This window comes from Drosophila takahashii, chromosome 2L, assembly GCF_030179915.1.
Source record: "Drosophila takahashii strain IR98-3 E-12201 chromosome 2L, DtakHiC1v2, whole genome shotgun sequence".
NCBI classification, from domain to species: Eukaryota; Metazoa; Arthropoda; class Insecta; order Diptera; family Drosophilidae; genus Drosophila; species Drosophila takahashii.
Genome location: NC_091678.1, coordinates 857,461 through 882,020, shown reverse-complemented (window position 1 = coordinate 882,020; position 24,560 = coordinate 857,461). Strand labels below are relative to the sequence as shown.

General features: G+C 44.8%; 2 protein-coding genes across 4 annotated transcripts in view; one reads left to right on the top strand and one right to left on the bottom strand.

The window, feature by feature from the left end:
* The window catches only part of GABA-B-R3 (gamma-aminobutyric acid type B receptor subunit 3), a 204,965-nt gene that overhangs the window by 121,879 nt on the left and 58,526 nt on the right, over positions 1 to 24,560 (bottom strand). The window lies entirely within an intron of this gene.
* The window catches only part of ds (dachsous cadherin-related 1), an 83,643-nt gene that overhangs the window by 54,402 nt on the left and 4,681 nt on the right, over positions 1 to 24,560 (top strand). The window contains exons 3-11 of the mRNA XM_017156025.3: positions 9,676 to 10,348; positions 11,286 to 11,878; positions 12,583 to 13,036; positions 14,542 to 15,044; positions 17,878 to 18,237; positions 18,531 to 19,290; positions 19,395 to 19,802; positions 20,048 to 20,420; positions 23,170 to 24,452. Of these exons, the coding sequence (XP_017011514.2) occupies positions 9,676 to 10,348; positions 11,286 to 11,878; positions 12,583 to 13,036; positions 14,542 to 15,044; positions 17,878 to 18,237; positions 18,531 to 19,290; positions 19,395 to 19,802; positions 20,048 to 20,420; positions 23,170 to 24,452 (5,407 nt within the window). The remainder of the gene's footprint in view (positions 1 to 9,675; positions 10,349 to 11,285; positions 11,879 to 12,582; positions 13,037 to 14,541; positions 15,045 to 17,877; positions 18,238 to 18,530; positions 19,291 to 19,394; positions 19,803 to 20,047; positions 20,421 to 23,169; positions 24,453 to 24,560) is intronic.

Sequence of the window (24,560 nt, the reverse complement as noted above, 5' to 3'; positions counted from 1 at the left end):
TTCGCGTCCGCTTATCATTTTCATAAACAAGTCGCGGCCAAATGGGAGCCGCACTAGAGCCCCGGACTTATGCAATTCTCACTCAAACTTCGCGTCCGACTGCCCCGACTGAATTTTCCCGGGGTAATGACAGGTGTTTGTAACTCGTTTGTAGCTAACGGAGCCCCAAAAAACAGCACAGCAACAACGAAAAGAAGGCGAGCTGAAAATATGGCTGAATATGGCCCCAGAAACAGAAACCCAGACAATCGGCATCATGGGCATCGCCTGCACACAGAAGAGTGGGTCTTGGGTACTAAAAAAATACAAAACTTCGGCTGGCAGGGGGTCGCCAACGCAGCCAGCGAACAGATATTTGCATTAATACAAAGCCCAAGCCAATTTATGCCCGCCAGCAGCCGAAGCATCGGTATCACAAACAGCAGCTGCAGTTGTTGGCTGGGCAAAGCCAAAACCCAGTGAAAGTGATCCTCGAAAGATGCCTCCAAAGGCATGGAAACCTGCGTCTGCGGTTGCTGTCTAGATATTCTTGGATTACACAGGCCGAAAATTGGGAAAAATTGTGTTAAATTTAAAAATAGGTTGTATAATGTGCGTGTGTCGGCAGAGCACCGGTAGAACATTAAAAAAAAATATCACGATTAAAGATTAATTAGAGGATTAATTAAGGATTAATTAAAAAAGGATTTAGTTATATTATTTTACCAAAATACCTATATTGCAGGTTGCATACTGTGTATGTGTAGGCAGAGCTCCGGTAAATGCGAAACTGATTATTTATTTTTTAAAACTTAAAAAAATACAATTCATATTTCTCCTAATCATCATATTCTCCCAATCGACTTTCTCTCTGTGTAGTCTTGCAATTTCATTACGAACGCAATTTCGATTTGTTTTCTTGTGGTCAAAGCATACACGGTGGACTCAAGACCCTAGACCCGAGAATGATGATGATTTTGATTTCGATTGTGTTTCCGCGTGTATTTGCGGTTGGGAATCACAAGATTGTCAGCACACACAACTTCATTACTTGATGGCGGGAATCAAATTGATATTTGCGGTTGTCTCTGTGGTTTGTCTGGCCAAAGGAATGTCCATTGGGTTAGCTTAGATCCCTAGATCCCTGGAATCGGATCAAAGATCCATTCCGGGGGTTTATTGAACCCATCTCATCAGTGGGGGAAAGTCTGGGGCTGATTAGCCAGACAACATTTGTCATTGTTAGCGCGTAATTAACTCACGCCCCGAGACTAAACCAAATCCACCCACCGCCCACCGACCCCCGAGTGCCATAAACATAAATCACACTGGAAAACCACCACCGGGAGAAAAACGGCACCATTTGGGATGTGGTGTTTGGAGCCTGGAGACTGGCAACTTAATTGCAGAGTTTGCATAATGCATTTAAGTGAAAAAAGAGGAAAACCGAGCTGGCGGTTTGCCTAATGGCGCAAAATATTTCAAATAAACATTGAAAAACACTTCGAGGCGACGGGCCATGAAGTGAAATTCAATTTGGCCTGGACAGACGCCGCGCACCACCCTGCACCGCCGCACCGCAATCATAATTAATTTCGGCGGTTATCGCTTGGCCTGCTTCCGAGTAAGTAATCCACTTCGCAGTCTGAGTCCGCGTCTGGGGTTCCAACTACCAACTCCCAGGTCTCAAGTCTGAAGTCCCACCTGCTGCCAAGTGAGCAAAATCAACAAAATCGATATTTAAAATCGCATAAATCGCCGGGCGAGCCCACACATAGAGAAATAAATGAGCGATTGGGTAACGTTCTCATGGAAATAGGGTACTTTTATATCTTAGCTTGTTATTAAATCTCTATATAAATTAAAGTAGACTCAAATCTAAGAATCATAATTATAAAAGTGTCTAAAAGTATGCAACAATATGTTTTTAGTCTAAAAGTCCATGGGAATTATTAGAGAAGGACAAATTAGTTTTCGCTGCATACTTTTAGACACCTTTTTAAGTGTTTTAGAAAAAAACGTAGTAGTTTCTGTAGAAAATATCGTATTTATATTAGAGCTTGAAAAAATATCAACAGTTATATATTTCTCGAGAATATTGAATAAATATTGTCAAAAAATTTGAAAATATCTATATTTTATTAATTTATATTGAATAAAATATTTCTAACTGAGAATAAGTGATCCGAAAAAGTCTCGTTTTCCACCTATTTATTCTATAATTTCTATTCAATTTTTACCTGTGCACCGCATGCGTTCCACATTCCCGCTAGCGCACATATGTTCCACACAGTTTACCACCGCCTCGACTTTGGCCACTGTGACCACTTTGCGATTTGATTTATGCGGCTCTTGGCCCCGCTGGGAAGCGGCGGATCGAACGGCTATATAGTGGAATGGCCCAGTGGATAGGTGGTTTTGCTATTGCTTTCGGTGGTACTGCTCGGTGGGGTGTGTGGGTGCGTCTCGCCTCTAACTGGAATTGCTTTAAATTACGCAAATTCAAATTGCACGGAGTGAGAGAAACAAAGCCAAAACGAATCCAATCGAATGCAGCAGTTGGAGTTGAACTTTTGATTAACTTATTGGACACACGGAGCACAACAAGTATGCCCGGTACCGTTAGCCGCTCCAAGATCCAAAGACCAACAAACCAAAAGCCAAGATCCCAAATTCGCGATCCGCGATCCGCCATCCAGGCACTTGCCATGTACAGAGAGTTGTCCACTTTACGTGCTCGCCGTTCGCATTTATCAAACCGAACTAAGAGTGAAACCGAAACCCAAACCCCAGCACAAACCCAAACCCAAAGACAAACCGAAAAAAGCCAAGATCGAAAGTGACCAAAGTCGGCGACAACAAAATCAAATCGAATTGCTGTGAGTGCAGCTAAGTGTGTAAAAATTGCTGGCTGGGAAAAAATAAATAAATAAAAAATACTGGCTAATTTATTGGTTCACCATTTTCAGTGGGGTGGAAAATAGCCAATTTATTTCCTACGGAAGATGTTTATCTCGGGTACATAAATACTTAAAAGTTCGGTTCAAGATCAACTGAATAATGGAAAATCACATTTATTAATTTCTAAATCCGAAATAATTTTAAAATATGGACCTCTTATTTATTGGTCCACCTTTATTTCTATGCCTGCCCATTGCACATTTCAATTCTGCGCAAATATTTACACAATCTCAATAAATTTATGCGCTCTTCTTCACATTTTCAATTTGCCGAGGAGGCAAACCTCCGGCTCACCGCAGAATTTATGCAAAGTCACAGGGAAAACGCGGGGCCCACAAGACTGTGATTGTTGTTGGCCTAGAGAACGAACGATCAGCGATCGGGAATCGAGAATTGAGAATCGAGAATCCAGAGAATCGACGATCCATGTGTGGGCGGACGAAATCGAATTCAAATTCAAATTCAGCGATCGTGGTGGGAGTTTGCAGAACAGAGAACACTGAACACTGAACACCGGGTAATGGAGTCAAGTCGCTGGAGTCTAGGGCTGGATCATGATTCTTATCGCCTGGCTTTTAGCTAAAGGCCCGATCCGATCAGCAAACTGGGCTTAAAGCCGTTCGTTTCTGTTTCTCCTTCGGTGTTTCTGTGTGCACCACTTTGTGTGTGGCCCAGTTGTGGTGCTGCGCTTTATGGCCATCGACAACTCATTGACAATTTCCTACTTTGGGTGCCACTTTGGGGAAAGTCGCGCATTCGACAAATATTGGCCATTAGGCACTGGCGATTTTAACACAGTGAAAAAAAATTGATCAAGAATGTATTTTGCTACTTTTGAATTTTTGGCGCCCCCGGGTGGACTAAAAATGTAGTTTTCTTTTTTATTTATTTTTAAAGCCAATAATATTTTTATATTCTTAGCCTTTAAAATTTTCTAAGCATGAGAATTCCTTATAGTATACAAGCTACATTATATGCAACTTTTTTCTGTGCACGCCAGGAAATGACGACACTTTCCGGGAGGTGTGACCATACATCTATCAGCGGCACAAAAACCTCCGCTTTTCCTCCTCTCAAGCGGCGCCAATTAGAATGTTTTATTGCCCGGACTGGACGACATTTCTTGGGGAGCTACTCCTTCTCCTTTTTCCTCCTCGAGTGCCAGAAGTTGCCTGCTGTCATGGGCATGACTTCCTGTCGCTCTTGATTTCATTCCCTGTGTGGGTGAAATCGCATCCGAAGAGTAGGTGGTGACAGGGACAGGGGCCTAGGGAAAAGGGCAACTCGTTAACGTTGAAAGGCCAGAATCTTTGGAGCGTGCATCCAACTTAATTAGCTGCAACTGCATCTGCCAACCGAAGGAACTGCAGTTTAATGAGGAAGGCATTGATTAGCGCCTCCGATTACAAAGGGAATAAAAAAAGGGAACAAGAACTGGTAAGGAGGCTGAACAGAAACAGAAGAATGGGCCTAAAAGACGCTTTAAGAAGTGGATGCTTAATTAAATCAGTCATATAATAGTTCTTTAATAAAAATATGCTGAAGAAAAATAGCAAATATTTTTTTTTAATAATCATACATAATTCTAACTGTGTGTTATTCATTTTTATGATGCAATTTTGCTTGGCATTTACAATATCTAATAAGGCATTATTCATATTATCCCCTTTGCCATGTACACAATTTGAATACCAAAAATTAACAAAACTGGTGAAGAATTCACAACTCTTGTTGCTTATTTTTGGCGACTAAAACAGGAACTGATTTCAATTCAAGTTCGTGAACTTTGTCGCTGGCAGTTGTCCAAACTCAGTGGACTGAGAAAACTCGGCAACCGACGCACATTCCAGCGAGCAAAGTTGGGGAACTTGTGCAACGATCGATCATCGCAGTCATAGTTGTATTCAGAGTTTGGGATCGGAGGATGGTAAATGGACAAAGGGGTGGAAAGGGGGCTAAAGAGGAGGATACCCAGGCGGGTGGTGCAGCCAGCTTGTTGCAGCTGCGGCAGGAAAAATCGTAGAGGCATTTGAAACACAAGAAACGCATTCATTCCCCCACTCGCCACTCTCTGATTTTTCCCCCAAAACATTTTCCTCCTTTTCCCTGGCCAGTTGTGCTGTTGTGTTGTTTGCATGTTTTTGGCCATTTGCAGACGCAGCCTCGCAACTCGCAGATCTCTGCAGTCAAGTCCATGGCCAGTGGATAAATGTTAGTCTCCCCCACTTCAGCACCACCCTGCTCACGCATCTATTGGTATTTTGATTTATCAATAGACGCTGTTTTTTCTCGCTACGGCGAAAGCAAAAGTTGAGACTTTTTGCCTCTCATCCGCCTCTCAAAAGTTGAACCGTAAACCGAGGCAACCGTAAGAGGGGGGCGTGGCATCTCGGGGTAAATGGTAATGGGCATTGGCTTTGGCTCTGGCTAAGAAGACAGCTGCAGAGCCAAGTGCCAGCCAAACATAAATCAAATGGAAGGAAGAAATGTACAAGATAAATTTTTAAGCACACTTATTTAACACCTAACAACCTTGTTAGATGCATTTTGATGATGCCCCAGCACCACTGCACCACTCAGAGACAAGGTGGAGCAATGGAGTTCTGGCAGAAAAGCACGGAGAGAAGACTAGTCACACTGGTCAAAAATATGTGGATATAAATGTTAATATTAAACTTTTTGGCGCCCCCGGGTGGGCATTAAATTTCGTTAAATAATGTTTCTGATTTATTTTAAGTTTTAGTTTATTTCTAAGATATCTATATTTTTTTATATAATTTTTTCTCTATGTGGAATAAACATTACATCGCATAGAACGCAGCGGAGAACAAGTCAGAAATCTATACCGGAAAATTAAAAATTCCTAATAACACGACAAGCGGCACAGCGGTGGTGCAAGTGGTGGTGCAGCGGTGCAACAACTGTTAGAATTGCTTTTTGGTGTTTGACGATGCACAGCGACAACAGAGAGAGCAACAACAACCAAACAGGGAACCAACAGTCTCAGCCGTAGAAAAGTAAACAGAAATAGATCGTTCCCACCTTTCGCTTCAGGACCATCACCCCGCCCCCTTGGCTGCACCACTTTCCCGGTGGTGCGGCCCCATCACATCTGCTCACATATAAATCTTCAGCTCTTCGCCGCTTTTGCGCATCTTTTGAGAGAGCACAAAAAAAATAATTTATAAAAATTGCAATAAATATTGAGGGGCCCTGATAAGGCGTCAACATAAATCAGCTGCCATGTTGGAGACCCCGCGAAAAAGTTCGGTGGTTCGGGGAGGTGCGAAGCCCGTGACTAATCAAGGCAAAAGTGTGAAATCTTCACACGACGCGCGAGGATTCTCCAGGTGCGCAGAACACAGTCTTCATTGCCGAGCCCTCAGCGAAGTAAATGTCTTTATAACTAATTCGATTGCTGGTCAATCACCTGTTGGTGCACAGCGAATAAAAGTTATTATTATTATCGATCATTTAGGTTTTCTTGCAGTGTGGGGAGAGTGATCTGTTTGAAGACCGCAGACATTTCACGCTTTCTGCTCGCACCCACGCCCACATGGCAAACACTTTCTTCACCTCAATTGGGATGAGGAATCGTATTGGATTTCACACACCGAATTGGCATTGGAATTATTGGCTGGCGATTGATGACGATTGTCGAGGGGTCGCCTCTCAAACTAAATCGCGAATTAAGCTAAAAAGTCTAAAAATCGGGGCCCGACACTTGTGAGCACGTAGCCATTTCTCATCAGCCACATTTCGTATTGGTCGTTGCGGCGGGGCCAGCTAAATCATCCACATCTGCCGGAAATTGCATAAGAAATATGCAAGCAGCCGCACGCTGCGATTCGCGAAGTGAGTTTCAGTCTCAGAGACCCAGAGTTCCACAGTTCGCAATGCCTCAAAGTTCCCTGCTCCGGGGATGTCTTATCAAAACTGTTCGCTGGCCTCGGATACAGAGACTTCGGAGCTTGACTCGGTGCTGTGCTGTGCTGTGCCACTCACTCCACTCGTTTCGGTGATAATCCACGCCAGAGACACGACCGACATTTGGCCAACTTCTATTAGCAGAACTGTGGTGTGACTTAGCTTTGCTTTGTGTGATGCTGTGCCATTAGCACTGCGAGAAACTATGACAAATATTACATAAGAAGTTATTCTTAACAACAGTTTTAATTTTAGTGGCGCCCCCGGGTGGACTTAAAATTTTCTTTCTTTTTAAGAATTATTAAGGGTTTCGAAGGTAATTGATTTGTGGTAAATAATTTTCTCTCAGTGCACAAGTGTTAATCAAACTGCAACCACGAACATCCGCATGGCTGCTGAAGAACGTTCTGTTCCAGCAATCATCTTCATCCTTTTGTTGTTAACTGCTTTGGTTTGAGCCAACTCCCCGTTGCCCCCTTCTCTTTCACTTTATCACCATCTCCCTCTCTTTGCTGCCCTGTCTTGGCTCGTTTTGGTTTTTGTACGTTAAATAAGGTAATTGAATGAAATTACTTTTGACAGCTTATTTGCATACATCAACAGCAGCAGCCGAAAGCAGAAGCTGGGACTTTTGGAGTCGGAGTCTCAGTCGGAGTTTTGGAGTTGGAGGCCTTGTTAGGCCATAATTGGTCATTGAATGCTGCCCCAACTGCCGCACCTGCCCCTGCTTGCCCCCTTTTAGCATCCCCACCTGCAGGAGAGTGTGAGAAATGCGTGCTGACAAAGATGAATAACTCTCGACTTCTTCACTGCTTACATATGAAAAGCGTGTTGGGCACAAACGAACTTGAATTGTCTGCATTTTTATATTTATTTTTGTGCATATTTTTATATTTTTGGCTGCCTGAAAGATGTCACTTGGCTTTGGCTTTGGGGCTTCACTGCCTTCGATTTGATTTGCCTTTCACTGCTGCCTCTTTTTGCTGTTGACACAACCACAAACCCAAAGGTAGCTGTCTTCTGTTCGCTCTTCAGCTTATCAGGGCTAAGATCACACTAAAAATAAAAACAGCGTAAGAGGTGGCAGTTAAAAATGGAAATTATAAGAAATCGATTTTCTAAAGTTTACCACAACATAAAAAAAAACAATTATAGTCCACCCGGGGGCGCCAAAAAAAAAATGAATCCCAGATTAAACCGTTTAATACAAAGACAAATGTATATTTTTTTCCAAGTGCAGATCCTCTGAATGTTTTATCCCAAGCCCACGATCCCTGAATCCTCTTCGATTCGTGTGGGCGTGCATTTATTTAGCACTGGACCCTTGCCGCCTCCTCTTTCAGATCCTCGAAAACAGTTGCACACAAAACTTCCATGCTGTTGACAGATAAAATTGCCAATCTCTGGACTGACGACGTTCCATCCCATATCCCGTATCCCATCGCAGAACTGCGACTGCCCCCGTCCATTTGGCTGGCGATGGCGACAATTTCACCGGCCGGGTTAAACGGGTTTAAACTGCTGCCCAACTAAGCTTAATGAAAGTCTTTAGTCGCAGCAACAATCTAAGCAGATCTCCACCAGGTTCCAGTCCCAGTACCCAGTAACCAGACTTACAAAAAGTGTAATTAGCGCTGAAATTCAACAAGAGGAGCCCAGCAACTGGGTGCTGGGTTCCCGGACACGTTTCGCTTTAAATGCATATCAGTCTGGACTCTAAACTGACGGCCTGGGGAAGGGCTTCAGATGCACAAAGAAAAATTGATTGTAAAAAAGAATTCATGAAATTGCTGAAGAATTCGCGGTATTATTATTATTTAATTTTGAGCGTTAAATTTCACAGTGCCTCTATTTTATATTTCTGTAATTATGGTTTTACTTTCTTGATTTCATTTAAAACACAGAATATCTTAAAATGAACCCAGGAATTCAAAAAAAATTCTTTTGATCCCAAAATTCTCAATCTTAATTTCTTCAAATTGCTTTTTGATATCCCAGTGTGCCCTGTCCTCACAGTTACTTTATTCGTTTGTTTTGCAACTTGTCTTCGATCAGGGGAAAACTTCTCTGGACTCCAGCCTCCTCCGCCTTCTATTTAAAGTGAAATAATGACAGTTTTAATTGCTGGTTTCTTGGCTGTTCGTTGGCGTCAAATGCGATCGATACCTGCCCCCGCTGGTTGGCTATTTATAAGACATTTCCCCGTCATTCCAGCTCCCATGCCCATTTCCATTCCTTAGCTCCTTCCCTTTCTTTGGTCCAAAACAGACAGGCAACAGAATGCAAATGTCGATTACGCAAAATGCCAACTAATTGGCTGCCATTAAGCGGGGGTCATTGCTCCCATTTTCCAGAAATCTGTAACCTTTCTGCCACCGTGATTCACCTCGGGTCTTTGGCTCAAATTTAAGTTGACACTCGCCTGATATGAGGGCTTTCGGGGGCGGAGAGTCCCCAACCCGAATTCCCGATCCCGAGCATAACAAATTGCCAAATTAAGCTCTGAACAGCGCAGGGAGATAAGCCCCGGAACGGGAGCCCAAAAAAGCCAACGGCAGCAGCTGCCTGTAAATCAAATTAAAATTTTGACAACTTCATTTGTACCTGTTGGAATATACAATTCATAACTGAGTTGGGCTTTGCTAATTTATTCAAGTATTTTATATAGAACTCAACCATTATCAATTCGAATTAATGTAATTTGGCTGAAGAATTCGCGGTATTATTTTCTACAAACCAAACAAATCAATTATTAATCTTTTTATAACTCCCAATATTAATTGATTTTATTTTCTCTATGTATTTTAGGTTTCTGCCAGTGATCCGGATTGTGGAGTAAATGCCATGGTGAACTACACCCTGGGCGAGGGATTCAAGCACCTCACTGAATTCGAAGTGCGATCTGCTTCCGGGGAGATTTGCATAGCCGGTGAACTTGACTTCGAGCGGAGGAGTAGCTACGAATTTCCCGTACTGGCCACCGATCGCGGGGGTCTCAGCACCACGGCCATGATCAAAATGCAATTGACGGACGTAAATGACAATCGTCCGGTTTTCTATCCCAGGGAGTACAACGTATCGCTGAGGGAATACTCGAATGCCCCGGCGCAAGGGGCGAGTACACCAATTGTTGCCGTGGTGGCCACGGATCCGGATTCGGGTAACTTTGGCCAGGTATCCTACAGAATTGTCGGCGGCAACGAGGCGGGAATCTTTCGGATTGATCGCTCCTCCGGAGAGATTTTCGTGGCCCGACCGGACATGCTCTCCGTTCGAACTCAACCCATGCACATGCTCAACATATCCGCCACCGATGGCGGTAATCTAAGGAGCGGTGCCGATGCCGTGGTCTTTTTGAGCATCATCGATGCCATGCAGCGACCTCCGATCTTCGAGAAGGCCAGATACAATTACTATGTGAAGGAGGACATTCCGAGGGGCACGGTCGTGGGTTCGGTGATAGCTACGAGTGGAGATACTGGTAAGTAATATCTCAATCCTTAAGATTATATTATTTTTGGGTAGCGCATTCATTAGTTCAGTGGTCTGGAAATCAAAATACGAGGACACGAAGACAGGGAAAAAAATATAAATGATTTAAAACCAAATTTAAAAAAAAATATATATATTAAAATACATTTTACATGATTTGGTTATTCTATTCACGGTCCCCTACATATCAGTAGTAATTTAAATTTTTATATGGTAAATACCTTTACCAAAAATATAGGGCACAAAATCCAAAGGCATATTCAGACATTCCAAGCCAAAGGCTTTTCGGGTCTTTTCAGCCAATGCAACAAAGCCAAAGCAAAACACTTCAAACACAAATTTCGGCAGAAATCTGCACCCATCAACGACGTCCTCGTCATCGAGTTGAGCACGATACAAGGGCCCGTTTTCCAGTTCCAGTTCCAGACTCCAAGACTCATGAGGCCCCAGTCCAAGTCGAAATAAAATCCCAGACGATCCACGATCGTCGCTCTGGCTATGCAAAATGATTTTGCGGTTTAATTTGCTGCTTTCGCTGTGCACTTCCTTTCATGCCCCATTCTTTGTATGTGAGATGCCCCATCCTCCATCCTCCATCCACCATCCACCATCCACTCCTACCTGCCTCATGTGTCAATCGGTGACGAGAGCTCCTTCTCCCTCTCCAGGTCGAGATTCTATTGTTCCTGCAACTCATTGTCGAGGCCTTTGAATGGCTTTTAATGAGCAGCGGCGGCTCCTAATTTCGTTTTTCGGAGTTCCTTCAACTTTATTTGCCGAAATAATTGCAGTGATCTTTCATCATTCGCGAAAAGGGGAACGTTAACCTTAATGTGCTCCTTTAAATTCGGTACAACAAGGCGCTTATTATAGGATTTATTTGGAAAAGAACATTTTTTAATCAATACTTTTTGTTTTCATTACAGCCCATCGCAGTCCTGTGAGGTATTCCATATACTCTGGCGATCCCGATGGCTATTTCAGCATAGAAGCCAGTTCTGGAAATATACGCATAGCTAGGCCCCTTGATCACGAGGCCAAATCCCAGGTGCTACTGAACATTCAAGCCACCCTGGGTGAACCTCCGGTCTACGGACACACCCAGGTCAACATCGAAGTAGAGGACGTCAACGATAATGCTCCGGAGTTCGAGGCCAGTATGGTCAGGATTTCCGTGCCGGAAAATGCCGAGTTGGGAGCTCCTCTCTATGCTGCCCATGCCCACGACAAGGATTCGGGAAGCAGTGGTCAAGTCAGCTACAGCCTGGTCAGGGATTCGGGCAAGCGGCTTTTTGCCATCGATGCCAGATCTGGCCATCTGGTCTTATCTCAGCACTTGGACTACGAGACCTCGCAGCGTCACTCCCTCATTGTGACCGCCTCCGATGGAGGAGTTCCGAGCCTCTCAACGAATCTAACCATCCTGGTGGATGTCCAGGATGTCAACGATAATCCGCCAGTTTTCGAAAGGGATGAATATTCGGTGAATGTATCCGAATCACGCTCTATTAATGCACAGGTAATTTTCATAAAATCAAAAAAAAAAAAAATAAATAAATAAAAAAATACAATTTCTTAATATTTTCGAATATAACATTTGGCAACCGTATTTTTAAAAAAAATCGCATCAAAAATGTGGTAAAAATTGGTTTCTCTTACTCTGAAGAATTCGCGGTCTCAGCGATTCAGTTTAATTTTTTTCTCTGCTCTTTTTGAGTTTATTCCCCAACCAAAAATGTCGATTAACTGGAAACTTGCATTAAATAATCTTAAGTATTGCCTAAGATGGCTTTCCATTACGATGGCTGCTGCTGAGGGTGTTTTATTGAAAAATAAATCTGTGTAATGCAAACTAAATGGGCCACATAAATTTGATTAACAGCCACTAAAAGTCACGCTTTTGTCAGGCGGCCGTCATATCGCGTTGAAAATATCTCAACACCCAGGAGGAGCTCCTACCGAAGCTGAGATTTCTGAGCTCTTTGCCTTCTGCCTCCTTGGCTCCCAAGAGCCTCTACTCTCGTGAGCTCCCTTCAGCTCTTCCAGTTCTTCGGCCTGAACTAGTTTTGATCATAAAATCACTTCATATCTTTGGCATCGGAAACGAGTTCTCCTTAGAGGTTTGCCAGATACACAGGCCGCTCTCTTGGTCCCAAATGATTGATGCATTCCCCACTTTAGTATTCCGTGCTCTAACTTTTGTCTCTGCTTCTCTATTCCCAGATTATTCAGGTTAATGCCAGCGATCTGGACACGGGCAACAATGCCAGGATCACCTATAGGATTGTGGATGCCGGAGTGGACAATGTCACGAACTCCATTAGCAGCTCGGATGTGGCGCAACATTTTGGCATATTCCCCAACTCCGGTTGGATATATCTGCGTGCCCCGTTGGATCGCGAGACCAGGGATCGTTACCAGCTGACTATTTTGGCCACCGATAATGGAACTCCAGCCGCTCATGCCAAAACAAAAGTCACAGTTCGCGTTCTCGATGCCAACGACAATGACCCGAAGTTCCTGAAACCGAACTACGAATTCAGGATTGAGGAGAACCTCCGGAGGGGCTCCGTTGTGGGAGTGGTCACTGCCGGCGATCTGGATCTGGGCGAGAATGCTGCCATCCGATACAGCCTGCTGCCGGCCAACTCCAGCTTCCAGGTGCATCCCGTCACAGGTGAGTCTTCTTTCCGCCGACTTCCTTTTGGCCATAAATTAAGGCCGCTCTAACAGCGAACAACTCACTCAACGCGGCTCCGGTGGCGGTGGCAACTGTCAAGCCACCAGCCATGACCCACGGTCATTCATTACTGCTCCTCAAAGCTCTAAAGGAGATCCAGCTTACATTGCTTACAGAGAGAGAAAATCTAGCTACATAGCTACATTTGCTAGGAATATCACTCGGGTTTATAGAGAAAGTAAATTAAAAATTGGAGAGCAAAGGTTTTTTTCTCTACAGGCGAGATATATCTAGACATTTATCTAGCGGCAGTTGAAATTTTTGATGGCTCCACCTGTCGGCCATTTCAATCTTTGTTTATAACTTTTTAATGAATGGTCCGATTTAAGTTTTGATAGGAATTTTTAAACACAACAAAATTGCATTTTCAATTTCCTAAATCTTTAAAGGGTATAATAAATTTTATAAATTTAATTTTTTACAAAATGTAAAAACAATCCTAGACATGTTTCTCCCAGTGCATCTCCTTCTTTGCCACTGGCCCATAGATCAAGCGCATGGCAAACCTGTTCCTGCCAAGCGATAAAATGCGATCGCCGAGATACCCGAGATCTCGACTGGGTGTACTGGGTCTCAAGCGCGGTGCCCGATTCCCGATGCCCGATGCCGATGCCTGACCATTAGTGTTCGGGCAACAACAGTTTTAACGCTGTCAGCTCATCCGTCAATGGAATATCATTGGCCTGACATCCAGCCACTGTCCGTGTCCAAGTTCGCCTCGCATCCACATCCACATCGCCATCCATGTGCGTGTCCGCTGGAGGCGAGCGGTACTCTCGGATACTTTTTTCTTGCAGGGGACACCTCTCCGTCTCGTCTCATTTAAATTAAATATGGAAATCTCGTGCAGCTAATCCTGGCTGAAAAACAGGTTCCACTCTGCTGCCACTCGCATGACATGAATTTCTTTCGGGGGCATTAATCATCGGCGACCCAGTTAGGAGGCAACAATGCACCCACTCCCCTCTGTCTGCCATTATTATGCGGCAAAAGAAGTCCTCGATTCGAAATGGTTTAACAAAATAGTAATATCATGCTTACAAAGCTCTAAAACCAGTTCCGAACTAATTGTTAACTTTATTAACGAAAAATTCCGAAAAGGCAACTGCAAGAAACAGGATTATTATGAAAAGCCATAAAAACTTAGCGAATAAGAAGTAAATTTTCCGTTCGGTGCCGAAATATTTATAAAACTAAGTATATTTCACATTTATTACAAAGTTATGTGAGTGTTGAAATATTTATTTACTTGAAAACCCCATAAAAAATGTGGTTAGGTGAAATCTTTAGAGTACTCTTCGTTATTTATGACTTATTAAAGGCCTAATAGGTTCGTTGTGCATGTTCGGTGATTTCAAGAAGATAATTTATAATTAAATTTAATTTTTAAAGTATTTTATTTAACTTCTATTTATAAACTTGTATTTTTTTCTGCCTTTTAGGTGAAATCTCCACCCGAGAACCGCTCGATCGGGAGCTGCGCGAGCTGTACGACCTTGTGGTGGAGGCCCGTGATCAGGGAACCCCGGTGCGAAGTGCCCGCGTTCCCGTGCGCGTCCATGTCAGTGATGTCAACGATAATGCTCCCGAGATTGCCGATCCGCAGGAGGATGTGGTTAGCGTGCGGGAGGAGCAGCCGCCGGGCACCGAAGTGGTGCGGATACGAGCCATCGATCGGGACAACGGGCAGAATGCCTCCATCACCTATTCGATTGTCAAGGGTCGGGACTCCGATGGACACGGACTGTTCAGCATCGATCCCAGCAGCGGAGTGATCCGAACTCGCGTGGTCCTGGATCACGAGGAGCGGAGCATCTATCGGCTGGGAGTGGCCGCCTCCGATGGCGGAAGTCCGCCCAGGGAAACGGTGCGGATGCTGCGCGTCGAGGTCTTGGACCTGAACGACAACCGCCCGACATTCACCAGCTCCAGCTTGGTCTTCAGGGTGAGTGCTAGATTTATGCGAGGGTCACTCCGGGATGGGATGGGTTGGTACGACGACGATGGTACGAAGATCGAGCCCACAAATGCTGTATTTCCTGGAAAACTTTTGTCTATTTGACGCTTCTAGTTTTACACGACCGTTTTTCCCCAGCGATCGTGAGCAGCGCGTTTGTCGCCTCTTCCAGTTTTCTCGCCTTTAGCCAAGTGCCTTTTGGCTTTACCTTTGCCTTTGGCTTGCCGCCTTTGTTGCGGCGGATGATTTGTAGCCGCAGCCTTAGCCTCACGTGACAATGGCCGAGAACACGACTCTGGAACGACCGTATGAATCCCTTCCTGGGATCTAGGGATCTCCCCCTATTCCCATTCCCACTCCCACTGCCGCCCCCTTTAAAGAGCTCGGAAGCAGATGTCACAGAGTGCCAGAGACGTGGGAAGTGTCGCGATTTGCATTTAAAGCCCTGAGAGCCGAAATTGCACTAGGCAAAAAGGGTTTAAAAACTGGGAAGTTTGAAATACCACAATCCGGCTCGAAGGACCAAGTATTGCATATTATTCTATTAATAAATCCTTGTTGTTGTTTTGTTTTTAATTTTTTTAATAATGCATTTTCCGCTAGATAGCGCCACTTTAAGCGCCTGTCTTCTTTGCTGCTCGCATAAATGCATCTCTGTCAAAAGTCATTTAGCTGAGTATCCGGCTCGAAGGACCAACTTACAAACCAATCTACTTTAATTCACTTGCTTTTTCCAGTGTGCTTTCTTAATAGCACACCCTGGTTTCTCGCAGTGCACTGCATCTTTATCCTCCTTCATTGTCGGCGTTTTCATTGCGCACGCGTAATTGTCACTATGCTCTGTGACAAGTCGCCTCCCTCTTCCCATCCTTCTCCTCCTGGAGAAGGTGGAGATCTTGGCCAGGCCTATTAAGTGCGATTCGAGACGTCAGTTGAGAGATCAGAGAAGGAGGTTGAAGGAGGAGCAGCCTCGTGCCTCGAGGAGCTCGCCTGCTTAGATTTCGGCATGCTGCTACGCTGTTCTGCCCTTCCTTTCGCTGCTTGGGAACCCTTTAACATTTTTATCACGTTCGATTCGCACATGTTTTGCATACTCCCCACTCCCAAGCGCTTCCCGAGGTTCCACAGGTTTTCCTCAGATTCGGACTGAAACGCGGCTTCAACCGCTGATGGCTGCGACGCTTTGACATGCATTTAATTGCCTCTCGCAGCGCAAAGGCAGTCTGTCAAGGATGGGAGTACCGAGGCGGGGGGATGTCTTACCCAGAACAAAACCAAGAGGATCCCAGGTCGGGACCTTGTGCGTCCCTTAAATCCGCTTCGGCCACAATTAAAATTGACACATTTCGTTGCATTTCGGACGGCCTTTTGCCTTCGCTTTGATACCGCGCCGCCTGCTCGTTGCGGCTTTTGTTCTTTTGCGTTGGCGTTGAACTAACTGAGATGCACTCGGCCATAAAGTCAAAGTCCTCCGCTGATGCCAATTACTCAGCGACGGATTGCCACAAATAAATCCGATGTAATTAAGCAATTCCCCCACCGAAAGGCCCCCTTTTCCTTCCGCCCCCAGGGGTTTTATTCCCTTTTTCCCCGTTTCTTGCTGAGCCTGCCATAAAAGTGCAGAACAAATCATTCGCCATTTTTGTGGCTGGGCTCTGTGAATAATTTGGCCAAAACCGAAATGAACAAACCGCAGCCTCCAGTAGTCGTTAGTTAACCGCGCACTCGGGAAAAGAAGAGATTACCTCAATAAAATGTACAAAAATAAAAGCAGATATTTGATTGTGAAATAAATATAACTTTTAGTAAGTTCATATTTAATAGATTGCAGTTTTATAAAGCCTTACTTTATTAAAGGTAACAATTAAGTATATATGATCTATTATGATTTTGAAATAAATATAACTTTTATTCAAGTTAATATTTAATAGTTTGCCATTTCGAAAAGACTTACTTTATTAAAGGTAAAAGATAAAGTATGTATGATCTAATTTTCTAAACATCCGGGACACTTCATTTTAACATTTTTATTTATTATATAAACAGATTTTTCTTTAAGGGATATACATTTTTTGCAAGTGTACCTCCGACCTTTTTGAGGCAGCCAACTGCGTAATCTTGGCGGGGCATAAATCTCGTGACTGTCATTTTTGTGTCTCCATTTTGGCGACCCAAACAATATTTGCAATGTTTTTATTTTATGAAAAAAGATACCCACTGCAAGAGAGAACCTTTCTTGTTTCGTTCCATTTTTCCATTTTTTTTTTTTGGTCGCAGGGACCTCTTGGAACGGTTTTTGCGGTTTTGCATATTAAATTCTTGTGCGGAGTTTCTTCTGTCTTCGGAGATTCTTCCCCCATCCCCCGAAAAAAACCCGCTGCTCATATGGCTCACAACATTTTTCTGCAGTGATTTTCGGGGCCGCCAACTTGGTCGGAATGCATAATTTCTTTTTAATGCCATTGGTCGGCGACTTGGGACTTGGAACTTGGGACCTGAGACTGGACGGGCTTCCTCTCAAAGATTCTGGTTCCTCTGTTCTGTTCGCCTCTCTTCGTTTCTTTTTTTTTGGGAGGGGGGAATGAAATTTTTAAATGTTTGCTGCCTTCGTAATCTTGAAGTATGAATTATTGCTTTAAGATTGGATTTTCAACACTGTTGTTGAGATTAAGATACGCGCCGAACAACACAACCAGGTCCAAGTAGAGCGACCCGCGAAGTCGGCATCCTCCTCTTTTCGACCGCCCCTCCCATATATTCCCATATTCCCATGCTCCTCTTAATAAGCCACGAAAATAATCTATAATTGGTATTTGCGCAGGTACGCGAGGATGCCGTCGTGGGCCATGTGGTCGGTTCCATCAGCCCCAGCGAACGTCCGGCGGATGTGGTGCGCAACAGTGTGGAGGAGTCCTTCGAGGATCTGCGGGTCACCTACACCCTGAATCCCCTGACCAAGGATCTGATCGAAGCAGCCTTCGACATCGATCGCCACACGGGCAACCTGGTCGTGGCTCGTTTGTTGGACAGAGAAGTTCAATCAGAATTCCGGCTGGAAATTAGAGCACTAGATACCACCGCCAGTAATAATCCACAGAGCAGCGCCATCACGGTCAAGATCGAAGTGGCCGATGTCAATGATAATGCACCTGAATGGCCCCAGGATCCTATTGATCTCCAGGTAATTATAGAAAATATATAACGATTCATTTCATTTAATACCTGGTTTAACTAAGACCCGCATTTACCAACTACCGAACTTAAAATGCATAAATATCAAATAGTACTAGCGCTGCACTACTTTTAACACCAAATAAAATGTTTATACATTTTTACACACACCATAACTCTGTAATTAAGTTGAGGAAATGAGAAAATAGAAAGTTCCATTTTGCAGTAAATTCTATGATCATAAAACGTGATATTGGTAGTTTTAATTCTTACATTTTATTGCATTTTCTATGCGTTCCGCAGGTGAGCGAGGCCACTCCCCTCGGCACAATAATCCACAATTTTACGGCCACGGACGCGGACACGGGAACCAACGGAGAGCTCCAGTATCGTCTGCTGCGATATTTCCCCCAACTGAACGAAAGCCAGGAGCAGGCAATGCCGCTCTTCGGCCTGGATTCCCTGACAGGATCTCTGAGTCTTCAGGCTCCCCTGGATTTCGAAGCTGTGCAGGAGTATCTACTGATTGTTCAGGCCTTGGATCAATCCTCGAATGTGACCGAAAGACTTCAGACTTCGGTGACTGTGAGACTGCGAGTGCTGGATGCCAATGATAATGCCCCGCAGTTTGTTTCCCCGAAAACTGCCAGTCTTTTCATAAGCGATGCCACCAGAATTGGCGAAAGTGTGGCCCATATTGTGGCCGTGGATCAGGATTCGGGTGACAATGGTCACCTCACCTACGAAATCACAGGAGGCAATGGGGAGGGCCGCTTCAGGATCAATCCCCAAACGGGAATCATTGAGCTGGTTAAATCCCTGCCTCCGGCCGCTGAGGATGTGGAGAAAAGCGGACGCTTTAGCCTGGTCATCAGTGCCAAGGATAATGGACAACCGGAGTCTAAGAAAAGCTCTCTGAATCTTCAACTCATCGTCCAAGGCAGCCACAATAATCCCCCGCGATTTCTGCAGGCTGTTTATCGGGCCTCAATTTTGGAAAATGTTCCCAGCGGAAGTTTCGTTCTGCAGGTCACGGCAAAGTCGCTTCACGGTGCTGAGAATGGTAAGGATTTTTAATAATAACTCTTAAGTTGTTTTGTAAAATTAATGTATTTGTTATATTTCCTTAACCATAACTTTTCTTTTTCTTATTCTCTTCTTTCACAGCAAATCTGAGCTACGAAATTCCCGCTGGCGTAGCCAAAGATCTGTTCCACGTAGACTGGCAGAGGGGCATCATTACAACCCGAGGTCAATTTGACCGGGAGTCGCAGGCCAGCTATGTCCTGCCCGTCTATGTGCGAGATGCCAACCGCCTGGCCACCTCGTCCTCTTCGGCGGTGCGAAAGCAACGCTCCTCGGACAACAATGGAGAGGCTTCGAATGGCCAGCACTTCGATGTGGCTACTGTTTACATAACCATAGGAGATGTCAACGACAATTCCCCGGAATTTCGACCGGGTTCGTGTTATGGCCTGTCTGTTCCGGAGAACAGTGAGCCCGGTGTTATTCACACTGTGGTGGCTAGCGATCTGGATGAAGGACCAAATGCGGATCTTATCTACAGTATTACGGGTAAGATAGAAGAAAAATCGATCTATACCAGGGGTGGCCAGCAAAAGCAGCCCTTTTTTTTGCCTTACAGCGTACGTGAGGGTTGATACGCTAGCAGCGCAGCGGCAGAGAAATTGCCTATCCCGTGGGCCCTGCGCGCTGCTTCTGCTGGCCACCAGTGATCTATACTCTATATCTATATAAGTTAAATTCTACTTTATACTGCATAACATAATATTCTTTTGTCATTACCTCTTTTATTTCAGGTGGAAATTCGGGCAACAAATTTAGCATAGATGCCTCTTCCGGGGAGCTGAGTGTTCGACCTTTGGACCGGGAGCAGCAGTCCATGTACAGCCTGCAAATCCAGGCCTCGGATCGCGGACAGCCCAAGGGTCGCCAGGGACACTGTAACATTACCGTTTTCGTTGAGGACCAGAACGATAATGCCCCCCGGTTCAAGCTGAGCAAATATATCGCCAGTGTGCAGGAGGACGCACCATTGGGCTCGAGTGTGGTGCAGATCAGTGCCGTGGATGCGGATTTGGGCGTAAATGCCAGACTCGTTTACTCGCTGGCCAACGAAAGCCAATGGCAGTTCGCCATCGACAGCCAGAGCGGATTAATCACCACCGTTGGGTAAGTTTTAAGTTTTAAGTTGCCTTTGTACTTGGTGAGATCTCTTCTCTGGGTCATTGCTTGGCTTGATCTTATCTCAAGAGACGATCTCAAGCAAGGACGCGACAAAAAAGCATTGCCATAATTTCCTCAACTAATGCGGCATGGAAATCGATGTATCCGAGGCATATCAGAGCATCCTACGCATGCGGCGACAATGTTGCGAATCCGTCTCCTGTCATCGCCGCTCCCTACTCCTCAGGTTTTGGCCATTTTTTGCCCCCATCTCCTCCTACAGACATTCCTATAAATAGCTTAAGGTGGAGCTGAAACTCGAAATGGAGTTCGAGTCCAACGTGAATCCTCAATGAGTCCCTGTCCCCGTCCCCATGTGTGTTTTCTTCGATTCCTGACTGTGCACAGAAAGAAATAAGTTGATCAAATCATGATAGTTATTATATAGTTACCTTCTTTTTATATTTGAAGTTAGAAATTTCTTTAGATTTAAAATAAGCTTTTAAGATTTTCTCTCTCTGCATTTACTTGGGCCCCCTCTGGTGCAAATTTATGCTTATTGACAATCAATGATGACAACAATTGCTTGTTCCGTCTGACATAGCTCTTGCTCAGTTCCGGCCAAAGAAGTTGGGGGTTCGGAGGATCCTGGGATCGCAGGGAGAATAAAGAAGGAATGGAGTTACCGCGGGCAGGGGGCACTCGAAATGACAGTAGCGTCAGTGTTGCCATTTATACAAACGCGATCCGCTGTCATGTACCAATTTTTATCTTTCGCTGATTGTCGGCAAACAATAAAAACGAAATCCCCGCCACCGCAACCGCCGAAAAGCACAAAAAGCAAAAAGACCAGAGAGTCGCGGAGAATAAAGATCTGGGCAGCTCCTTCTCCTTCTCCACATGGCGAAGGTAATGGCACACAGAGCACAGAATTGTAGAGCAGACAATCAGACGGACGGAGAGACAATTCGTGACGTTGTTGTTAGTCTTGGACTTGCACTTGGACTTGGCAATCGGTATTGGAGCTCAGAGGTACCTGGATTGGACTTAAACCTGCCTTCATGGTCTAAACAACAGGGTAACAAAACAGGGGAAAAGACAAAAATGCGCCTGCCGCTTGTTTAGGCCGATGTAGCTAGTTCTCATTTTTTCCTTCTTTTATTTCTGGCCTTAGCTGACTGACTGGCGATGGACAAGCGAGCAGAGTCAAGAGCTTAGGGCTAACCACTACACTGGGGAAAATGTCTAGTAAATAAAGTTAAAGCTATTTTAATAGGAGCTTAATAACGTATATTCTTGATCAGGATCACTAGACGAGTCGATCTAGTCTGTCCGTTTGTCCGTTCGTTCGTTTGTCCGTCTGTCCGTCCGTTTCTACGTAAACTAGTCTCTCAGTTTTCAAACTATCTGGATGAATTTATAAGGCCATAGGTTTAACCCCTAAATCAGTTATCCCTTATTTATTTTGAGCCCCATTTTTCCTCAGTGAAACATCAGTCTAGGCCCAATCCCCGACTTTGCTTGTTCGCCGTCGCCTGTCCCTCATTTCCAGCCCTTTCCCCGAAACCTTCTTGCCAACCACAAATCTCAAGTCCGAGCCTGATGATCAAAAACAACAGCAACAACAACAACCTCAACTGATGACTGACCCTTGAAAGCATTTCTGCTGTTGTTTCACATTCAGCCTAAACCAAAAAAGAAAAAAAAAGGGAGTTGGACGGTAGAACCGAGGAGCTCAGAGCTTCAACTCGCTGTTCCTTCACTTCAGTTTGACTGATTCAATTCATAAAATGGCCCTCTGCCCGGGATGAGCTTGTAATTTGCTAAATTCGTTTTATTGGCCAACATGCAAGCGCGGAATGGAATGGAATGGAATGGCGGCGACTGCCAACTGCCGACTGCCTAGCAAGTTTAACTGCAACTGCGAAGGATTGTAATCATTTAGGTTTATTATTTGTGGCAGCAAACATGTTCCAGGGGAGCTCTGGAGAGCCGCGTGATAGCGATAGGCGGCCGTCCCGACTGCCGGGATTAGTTTTCTGGCCGAAGAAGACGACGAGTCAACTGAGGCCGCAGATCAACTCAGCTCAAGCCGAGCGAATGCTAATGCGAGTGTGCATCTCCAGTGGGAAGACCACAAACAAATGACTTAATTACCACTCAGGCCCCCAACCTCAAGCACTGGAGTAAAATGGGACCTAGATTGGGGATTTATATGATTCAAATACCAATCAGAATACAATCAGTCGGTTCTAGAACTGGTTGGGAATTATAGCTTCTTAGGTGCAATAAATGTAGAAGATTCTTCAATAAAATCAATTAACACAGAAATTAACATTGCAATCGATAACTTTCACAAAAAGATCAACAGTTCTGTGGGATACTAAAACTGGTTGGGAATTGTTAAAAATAAAATAAAAGTTTCTTGAAAGCAAGCAATTAGCAAAAGATAAGCAATTACAATTAGATATTCTATAAAAAAAACTTTTGCCCAACCTAGACTAATAGTTATTTCTCTCAGTGCACGCCACCTTGTCAGATCTCTTCCCTTTCTTCCTGCCTAGATCCATTGCGAATCATTTCGTGTGGCTAATTGTCGGTGGGATTACGATTACGATTATATATTGTATGCCAGAGAGGAGCTGGGGCTCCCAGAGATACCTAATTAGTGTCGCAAGCGGCGCCCATCGCCGACGGATCGTGTTCAGGCCATTAATTGAATCGTTTCCCCATTTCCCTCCTTCTCTCCTTGCAGAAAACTGGATCGCGAGCTTCAGGCGAGCTACAGCTTCATGGTTTTGGCCACGGACGGAGGACGTTATGAAGTGAGATCGGCTTCGGTTCCAGTGCAAATCAACGTGCTGGATGTTAATGACAACAGGCCCGTATTCGAGCGATATCCCTATATCGGTCAGGTTCCGGCTCTCATTCAGCCAGGTCAAATGCTGCTAAAGGTCCAGGCCCACGATGCCGATTTGGGCGCGAATGGAGAGGTTATCTATGCCCTCAAGGCGGAAAATTCGGCAGTGAGCGGAAAGTTCCGAATAAATCCCAGCACGGGTGCTCTGAGTGCCTCACAGAGTTTGGCCAGTGAATCGGGAAAGCTTCTGCAGCTTGAGGTTATTGCCAGGGACAAGGGAAATCCCCCTCAGTCCAGCCTGGGTCTCATAGAGCTCCTGATAGGAGAAGCCCCCCAGGGAATGCCGGTTCTTCGTTTCCAGAATGAAACCTATCGAGTGAAGATCAAGGAGAACTCCCCATCGGGCACAAAACTTCTGCAGGTTGTGGCACTTCGAAGCGATGGTCGACGTCAGAAGGTGCAATTCTCTTTCGGAGCAGGAAATGAAGATGGTATATTGTCTTTGGATTCCCTGTCGGGTGACATAAGGGTGAATAAACCCCATCTTCTCGACTACGATCGCTTTGCCACGCCCTCAATGTCGGCGCTCAATCGGGGTAGAGCCCTTCATTACGAAGAAATGGAGATGGAGGAGGCATCAGAGGAGGATTCGAGTAATGCCACCCGATCCCAAAGGGCCTTGACATCCTCATCTTTCGCACTGACCAACAGCGAACCCAATGAGATCCATGTGGTTATAGTTGCTCGCAGCTCGGATGCTCCTTTCCTGGCCACCTACGCAGAATTGGTAATCGAACTGGAGGATGAGAACGATAATAGTCCGAAGTTCTCGCAAAAGCAATTTGTGGCCACCGTTTCGGAGGGAAATAGCAAGGGCACCTTTGTGGCCCAGGTTCAGGCCTTCGATTCGGATGCAGGTTCCAATGCTCGACTGCGATATCATATCGTTGATGGCAACCACGACAATGCGTTCGTCATTGAGCCCGCCTTCAGTGGCATAGTAAAGACTAATATCGTTCTGGATCGGGAGATTCGCGATATATACAAGCTGAAGATCATCGCCACCGATGAGGGAGTGCCCCAGATGACGGGAACGGCGACCATAAGGGTGCAGATCGTCGATGTTAATGATAACCAGCCCACATTTCCGCCAAACAATCTCGTCAGTATCAGTGAAGGTAAGATATCTTAGATATATTAAATATGTAGGTCTTATCAAAGTGATTACTATCGATATTTTCTAATTTTAAAATCATCGATAGTGCTATCGATTATTTAACCAACCC